The sequence below is a fragment of the Gavialis gangeticus genome, unplaced genomic scaffold (assembly GCF_001723915.1).
Source record: "Gavialis gangeticus isolate Ggan-Ray unplaced genomic scaffold, GavGan_comp1, whole genome shotgun sequence".
NCBI classification, from domain to species: Eukaryota; Metazoa; Chordata; order Crocodylia; family Gavialidae; genus Gavialis; species Gavialis gangeticus.
This window is the reverse complement of record NW_017728994.1, coordinates 30,665,108-30,673,966: the sequence shown is the minus strand read 5'-3', so window position 1 is coordinate 30,673,966 and position 8,859 is coordinate 30,665,108. Positions and strand designations below refer to the sequence as shown.

At 48.5% G+C, this 8,859-nt stretch overlaps 1 protein-coding gene across 1 annotated transcript in view; it reads right to left on the bottom strand.

The window, feature by feature from the left end:
* Window positions 1–8,859, bottom strand: part of PKD2L1 (polycystin 2 like 1, transient receptor potential cation channel) — a 44,099-nt gene that overhangs the window by 10,160 nt on the left and 25,080 nt on the right. The window contains 3 exon segments of the mRNA XM_019502520.1: window positions 4,852–5,022; window positions 5,414–5,642; window positions 8,201–8,425. Coding sequence (XP_019358065.1) covers window positions 4,852–5,022; window positions 5,414–5,642; window positions 8,201–8,425 — 625 coding nt within the window.

Sequence of the window (8,859 nt, the reverse complement as noted above, 5' to 3'; positions counted from 1 at the left end):
CCCAGGCCCCCCTGGCTGCCCCCACCCACCCCAGCTCCTGGTACTTTAAAAAAAAGCCCTGGTGCTCACCGGGTGCTGCCAGGCAGGGGGACAATCCCTGCTGCCCCCCACTTCCCCACACTGCATAGGGGGCTCTGCACAAGCCCCCTGACCTCTCTCACTCCCCTAACCCTCCCATGGGTGCCCTGCCTGGACCAGCTCTAGCCCTTTAAGAAAAATGAAGCCGAGAAAAGCCCCAGGACTCACTGCTCCTGCAGCGGGCTCAGGGCTTCAGGGGCTCATGCAGAGACCCCCATGACCTCCTCCCATGACCCATGGAGCATAGTAAGCCAGTGTGTGTCCAATTACCACTTGGTTCCTAAAACATAATAGCTTTGCCTTGCTTCTATTCTGTCGTTTTCACAGGAAGGCGATAGATTCCAGGAAATATCACAAGTTTGTAATAAATATCCTTCTTAAAACGGAGAGGGATAAAATATCCCTCTTTCACCCCATGAGGTGCTGGCACCTTTTCCATCCTATCTAGCTCCCCTTTCCTCACCTACAGCAAGGCTCTTTGGGGATCATTCTGACACTGTATCCTCAGTTTTTTTCTCCACAAGATCCTTTTCCCTGAAACAGCAAAAGTATTGTCTAGGCCCCATGGGGGAACTTGCCAAGAAGAGAAGCTAATTTCTGTAGTTTTCCACCCTATAGGGGTGTCTACATGTGTGGCCCTATTACTCTGCAGTAAACTAACAAACACCACCATAGGAAAGTACTTGTAAACAAGTACTGTCCTGCAGTGTGTTATTTAGTGCACTACAGTGCACATGTAGGCATAGAAAACACATAGGGGAAGCATGGTGGGGACACGTGCCCCCCCTGAGATTGGCCACTGCCAACACTGCTGCCAGCATCTGTGGGTGGTCGCCACTCCCCCCTCCCTCCCTTGCTGCCAGTGCCACTGCGGCCGGTCCCCACTTGTTCCGCCCTCACTGCTGGCGTCACTGCACCCATCTGCAGATGGTCCCCACTTACCACCACCATGACCCACTGCCAACACTGTCACTGCTGCCTGTAGGTGGTCGCCATGCTCCCCCAGCCTCAGGAAGCACAAGTCATTCATGTGTGTAGGCACTGATGGGGCTGGCTGAGGCATGAGGGTGCTTCAGTGCAGGAGCTGCCTGCTGGCTAACCCTGCACTGGAGCACTCTTGTGCTCCAGCCAGCTTCTCCACAGCACTTTGAGCTGGGTCAGAGCAGCTCTGTGGTGGCAGGCTAACCCCCCAGGATCCCTGTCAGCCACGGCTGCTCCAACCTGGCTCAATGTGTTGCAATCCTGGGTGCAGATGTAAATGCAGCACCCAGGAGCAATAACAAAACTGTGCTGGAGTTTATTCAGGCACGTTAAGTTCATGTGTCTTCAGCATAGTTGGTGTCTTGCTCTCACTACACCTATTGGAGGACCTAGTTCTCTGGGCTAGGGGCAGACATTCAAAAAGCCCGAGCCTGAATTAATTCAATCTTTGCAGGTTAGTCTAACTAGCAGAGAGTGAATCAGTTTCCTAGTGGATAGACATTCCCTTTCTAGTCGGAAAATGCAGGCAAATGCCTTCAGTGAATCAAGCCAAAAGCCTGGGGGTGCTAGTGCAGCCCTCCCTTCCACAGGTAAGCTGAGCTGAGGTGCAGGGAGCTTGGCCAGGCCCTGGCAGGCCCACCCCAGTGGCTCCCTGAGAGCCAGGAGCAAACCCCACACACAGGGCTGCATGGCCCCAGAGGGGAACTCTTCACCATCCTCCCTCTCCCCCACTCCCATGGGGCTGAGAGTGGGGCCCTGTTCGGTGCTTGGGGGGTGGGGGGATTCTTCTCCCTCTTCCCCCCACCCCTGCAGTGGGATGGGGAGGGAGGCTCTGTGAGGCTGCCTGGCCCCAGAGGGAGATTCTTCCTCCTGCTTCTCCCCCATCATTGTGGGGTGGGGAAGGGGGTGCACTATGCTGCCCAGCCCCAGAGGGGGACTCTTCCCTCCACTCCTCCCCCCCCAGGGCAGGGGGAGACTCTGTTCCATGCTGGGAGGACTCTTCCCCCTCCTCCTCCTACCCCCAGAGGGACAGAAGGAGTGTGGAGCTCAGCTGAATGAGGTGTGGGTGTAGGGGGAGCACAGAACCTCACCAAGAGAAGTGGCTGGGTAGGCTGCACAGGGCTGCGCTCCTCACCGCCAGTGCAGCAGTGGCTGCCTCTACTGATGCTCCATGTTGCGCACCTGCAGCTCCACACTCGTGGCAGGGAAGCCCCGCGCTGGACTCTGCAGGGAAGCAGAGGGCAGAGCTCCCTCCACTCCCAGCAGAGTGTGGGGACCTGCACAGCAGGAAGCAGGGGAAGCAGCCAGCTCCAGTACAGGGCTTCCCCCACTGCAAGTGCTGGAGCTGCAGGCGCAGGCAGCAGCGCCTGGGTGATGGGGCAGTCTCCGCACCCTCCCCCAAGCAGCACAGCGCCAAGCACAAGCACCCTGACCTCCCTACCTCCTGTTGGTGCCAGGCAGTGGGGGCTGCATGCCATAGGGGGAGTGTGTGGGGGTCCCTACACCCCCCACCCTCACACCTACACCCTGCCCAGCTGAGCTCCGTGCTCCTGCTGCCCCTCTGGGGAGGTGGAGGAGGAGAAGGAAGAGTTCCGTCAACATGGAAGAAAGCCTCCCTCTGCCCTCCGCCCCCGCTCTGGGGCTGGGCAGCACTACAAGGAGCCCCTGCCTCCCAGTCCCACAGTGCCAGGTAGGGAAGGGAAGGAGGAGGAAGAGTCTCCATCCAGCACCTCCCAGAGTCCCCCTCCCCATCCTGGGAGGAGATGGAGGGGGAAGAGTCCCTCCAGCATGGAACAAAGCCCCCCTCCCCACCCTGCAGGACAACTAACCCAGCATGGCCTCTTTAAGGTAAAGGGGGAGGGAGAAGGGTTAATTCTTCCCTCTGTCCCTTCCCTGCAGCTGGTGTCTGGCAGCTGCAGGGGCCACCGCTGCAGCCCCCTCCCTCTGCTGCCTGGCAAACAGGCTGACCCCAACTGCAGTGAGGGAACGGGGGAAGGAGGGAAGAATTAAAGCCCTTCCTTCCCTTAACAGGGCCATGCTGGACCGTGTCTCCACTAGGGCCAGTCCCTGCTCCTGCAGCTGCAGCAGAGAGCCCCGCCCAGCCCAGAGAGCCTGCCAGGATGCTGGGGAGTCTGGTTTAGTTTAAACCAGCAAGGGGTCTGGGACAGGCATTGCAGAAACTGGTTTGATCCAAATCAGTTAAGTCTGATAGTACAGTCAACTAGGCTTATCTCAAACCAGTTTTGGCCATTTTGAAACTGGTGTATGTGCACTGAATGTCTGTTCTGTTACAGGTTTAAACCAGTTTCTGATCACTTAAAACAGTTTATGTGTAATGTCTTTCCCTAGTCCTAATAATTAGAAACCTTCTAATCCCCAGCCTAAATTTATCAGTGGCTGATGACATTAAAGTAGGCCCTCTTCATTCTCCTTTTTGCAAAGAGAAGAATGTTAATTTTGAACCCCCCCAAAGAAATCTAGAAATATACTTATTCAAACTGATTTTTTTAATCAAAAATCTTAGGTCTTTAATAGCTAAATGTTCAGGAGAGGAAGGTATTACTTATCTCTTAGCCATATTGCCAACTAAACCTTAGTTGTCCTGCAAATATTAAAAGAGTATAACCTCTCATGTATATTTGCAAATATTTGGGCTCTAAACGCAAGCCTTCATATAATTACTACCTATACCTGTTGTGTGGATCCTGAGATGCTCTGCATATAAACACAACAGGATCATTTGAAGTCATAACCAGTTACTAATATAAGAAGCCACGTAAGTATAAAAATATTCACGTTGATTAGGGAATTCATTATCTGGTAAAGCTTAGACAACTTCTTACTAAACTCAGACAGACAAAAAACACTTCGTCAAGTACAATGTGAAGTACACTATCTTCCTAGTATTCATTCATTTGCCTGTCAGCAGACTGCTCCTTGAATGCCCTTTTCAAGTTATTGAGCTCACTGTTTCCTTGAGTTTCAAAAGATTTAGCCTAGATTCAAAAAGATATTTAGCCACCTAAATATCTTCGTGGACCAGGGCCTTAGTGAATATCACTTACTTCTGTTAATTTATAAACTGCTTAGCTTATCCGTGATATATTAAACAGGTTTCCAGAACCTTTAATGTAAACTCCTTTGCTGTAAAATGTATTAATTGTTTGTAACATACAGAAATGGGATTTGCTGCTGATTCAGAGATTAATATAATTTGGTTTTACGCACCTGCTCTCAAGGTATCATTTTTATTGAAAGCTGTCCACAGAGATATGTTCAAGAGACAGTGACTGAAATAATCATAGTTTGCTGCTCATGGTCTCTTTTGTTTTTTATGTTCTTTATTAATGAAGTAGTCACAGTGAGTAACTGTGGGTTTTTTTGGCTTATCTTCTATATGTAAAGGACCCCAAACTTGTTTCAGTGTGGCATTACGGGAAAGAATCATTCATTAAGATTTAGCCTGCCATTTATGGTTTTGCAAGACAGCACATCGTTAATATTTTTTTCAATAAAATTATTTGGCACTCCACACCTTAAAACACCCCTTTCAATGCCACCACTCACCGCTCCCATCTCCAGAGCACTGCCCTTGTGGATCAGGTAGGATCCCTGGAACATGATGCAGAGGCAAGCCTCTTCCCCAGGCCTGCCCCACCCCACCAGTTGCACATGCTACTTTGTCTGTTCACACAAAAGGAGCGGGGTTTGAGCTCCAAAACTGTAGCACTCTGGATTCTTTCCCTATGTTAGCTTAGAAAGCAGAGAGCCCAATAGGAACCTGTGTAGTACCTTAATCCAGGCGAAGAATAAGTTGACCGCATTCATGTTGTTGTACTGGGTCTGCCAAAAAGCCAGGAACTCAAAGTCTGCATAGATGTCAGGGTTCTTCAGCAGCTCTCCCATCAGCCGGTTCACCTCAATGGTGCGAAAGATATGGAACCCAATGGCAACAATGGAAAGCTGAAGGAAGAAGCACCTGGAATTACTGCTGGGTGTACAAAATAAACAGGGACTGGAGATAAAAATGTCACTAAGCTCCCTGAAATCAGCCAATGGAGATAATCCATCTGAAGGGAGGGAAACACTATAGCAGGGTTCTAACACACTGGTTTATGTCCCAGGCCATCTAATCATTTAAGCATGGACTTAAGGGGAAGAGTTTCAAAGGCACCTAACACCTATTGAAAGTCAAGGACATAGGAAATCTCCCATTAGTGGTTCTCTTTGAATTTGGAGTAAAGGTTTGAGACAGTTCTGGGCTTTTCAACACCAGTTCTCCTGCTACTAATTTTGCTTTTGCTTTTCCAACTCCCTGAATTCTTCATCCAGAAAAGCTCATGGGGACGCTCACCAGTATGACCACCACATCCAGGATGTTCCATATACTGGTGAAATACTGGAGCTTGTGGATCCGCAGTTCTAGAATCTCTTCCACTACATAGTAGAAGATGAAGATGCAGAAGACAACCTCACAGGCGACAATGAAGAAGTCCCAAGTGCTGACATATCGGATAAGCTTGACTGTACGGATTTGCCAGGAGGGGATGGCACCACCAGTGGCTGGGAATTCAACCACTAACCTTCAAAGGGAGAAAGAAAGCACAGTAATTGTGGGGATGTTGTATGTTCTTGAGAAGTATCAGGTTAAGGGTATGAGCCAAGAGAACCTCCAACCAAGTATGGAAGAAGCATGAACATACTTGAGGACTTTGCCACAATCGCTCATCTCTGCTGGCACATTGCACATTGTGAGGAAGGAAACAGTGACAAGGGAAATGCAAGTACTGTAGTATATTTTTTATAAGAGAAAATTACCTTATTAATCATGTGGCAGTGTTCAGTCCTACCTCCAGTGTGACTGGACCTTCAAAACTATTCAGCACTCAGTGGCTTTCATTGCTCCCAGATGATGCCTCTCACTAGGCACATTTACATGAGACGCTACCGTAGCTCGTTGCTATGGCACCATAGCATCAACAGGCGCAAACCATAATGGTGACACTACCGAGCAGTCGTAATAAGCTACCGCACAGTAGCTCATTCCTATTGCACAGTAGCAGCTGGGAAAAAAACAAACGTGTGGCAACAGTACTGCAATTAACTGTAATTCCAGTTAATGCGTGGTCATTTAGTACTTGGTTAAGCAAGTACTAAATGACTGTGCAGTAAGAACTGCACAGTCTGCCGCTTGTGCAGACTCAGCCACTAATTCTAAACCCTGTTCAGCCAGGAAATTGCACAGCCCCTATTACAACCTGCTGATCCTACAAGCCCTAGGGCTGTGTGCTTCTTTTCCCAAGCCATTTCTGCTGCTGTGGGAATTTATAAAGGCCTTGCTGAAGGAGCCACTGCTTAACTGATTAATTGAACATGTCCATGCCTGGGCAACAAAGTAACAAGACATACAGTTAGTCAGGTACTGAGAACACCTCATTAAAAGTTACTAGGTAATAAGTTCTAATGAAAGTGAGCAGCTGAGACAATGTTCCAGTACAAGTAAAATGGCAGGGTTTAAATGGCTGTGTTGATTATCCACCAGTATCTAAAGTAGATTAGGCTATATATATTGGTACAGTCCCCAGTGCAATGGGGCCCTGGTCTCAGCTGGACCTTGTACATGCTATTGCAATATGGACAAGAAGAGGGGGAAATCCTTGGTCAGTTGGAGGGAAAGGGATTTGGGGATGGTAATTGTCTCATAGATATTTGTGGACCTAGAAGAGAAGTTAACACATCTCTTAAATAGGATTGGGTCTGATTTGCATCTGAATAGTTGACTATTTACCCATCCCCAGCTAGAGAACACTCATGGTATGTAGCAGGGAGCTACAGTTAGGTCGTGCGGAGCTACTAGCATAAAGGCCTCGTCACTGGTTTCCTGTATAATGCCAGAAATCTGTGGAATGCAGTGTAATGTCAAAAAGGGTGGTTTTAGAGCAGCCACAGGTAAAGGCTTCATGTTGTATCAGACCTGCATGACTGTAAGTTGCCACTAGAGGCCCTGGTGGGCAGGGGCATGGAGACAGTAGGCAGGTGGGAAGATGGAAGGGAGGCTTGTAGCTTGGAAGCAACTTCTCTGGGGCTCTCTGGCCTTGCTGAAATTGGTGTGGAGGTTCCATACTGAGGGCTTAAGCCCTGGCAGCCCCTCTCTCAGAGCGGTGCTGCCACACCTCCATGAGTGACACCAGAAGCAGTTCCCTGGGACTCTGGTCTTGCTGAAATTGAGCCTCCCAGAAGCAAGACTATGCAAGCAGGCTTCCCCAGCTCCATGGTCTCTCTGCAAGTAACCCACTCAAAGCAGTTTCTCTCAGCTGGAAGTAGGGGGTGTTTTGCAGAGTGGGAATGGGTCAAGTGGCTGGGAGCTGTGCACCCTGAGATGCTGGAGGAATGAAAGTAAGACATTTTACCTCCCCTGACCATTCAAACAATAGCCTGAAATGGCATGGAGAAATGGTTTCCAAGATGAACTTCCTCTTGCGTGGCTTATCTTTAAAACATTTAGAGGGTACTTATGATGGTTTAATACCCTTTAGCAGGTGAATGTTCTCATTTTAAGTTCCTATATGCTGATTTTAAGGTACCCTGTGACAAAGCTCCAAATAACACATCCCCTTAAGGTTAAGGACTCATAAAGCTGTAAGTGTGAAATAAGCATTTTTTTTTCCATAGTAAGTGAATGGGTAAGTGTGATATCTTGCCCTTGCATTGTTCTATTGCAGGTCTTTATAACACTCAAATCATGGTAGTAACTAGTGTCAAAGGTGAGAAGGTTCAAGGAAAGAGATGCCAACTCATCTCCAGAAAACGGCAAGGAAACATTCAGAGCTTGTACCATCTCCATCTCCTGTGGCTAGAGAGGACAGGGAGCCATGACTCCTGGATTCTATTCCCAGTCCTGCTTTTAATCCATCTTGGGACCCAGGACAAGTCTTTCACCAGATAAGATGGGGATAATACTAAAATTTACCACCTGGATGAGATGGGGAGTGTAAGGGGAAGGGGTTTGAATTAATTTATTTGTAAAGTACTTTAAGAGCCTTGCATTAAAAACTCTGAAGATGGGAAAAGTGTAAATGTACTAGGTAGCAACACTGACAATGAAGAGAAAGAATGAAAACTTTTTGGCAAGACTGCCTACCTCAGCACACAGAAGAGGTTGATGTTTGCATTATATACTGAGAAATCAATGAAGACTACTCGGGTCCCTCGGTCCAGCCACAAGTTCTCCTTTAAGAGTTGCAAGGCTTCAGCAGTCTCCTCTCGGGTCAGCTTGAGGTCTATATAGTATCCTCCACCACTATAGCTGGTTATTCTACCCCAGTGAGAGGAACCTCCCAATTCTTCCTCGGTATGGTACCTCCACCTGCACATAAATATACAAGCAAATGTTATCTCATTGGCTAGGGTATGGAGCTAGAACAGGGTTCAGTTCTCTGATGTCCCACTGTGGGCCTGTTTGTACTTCCTCTGGTTGTTTTAGGGAGAGCTGCTATGACCTATGAAAAGCTAACAAAGCTTAATGTAGCTGCTGTTAGTATGGCAGTGGACATGACTGCAATTGAGACTGGCACTGGCATTTGATCTACCAGGTACCTGCCGGACCTGACCTCTTACACTTCTCTTTCTCCCCTTCCTCCCTTCTCCTCCCCTCCTTTTCTGCCCTTTGTCTTCCTAATTCCCAGCTATTTACTTTTTCAGACAGCCTTTTTCCTGCATTGGAAATCTACTACTGTAGAGTCTCCTTTACTCACCTTTGCCCCCCCCCCCCCCCTTTTTTATATTTCCCTATTTTTAGGG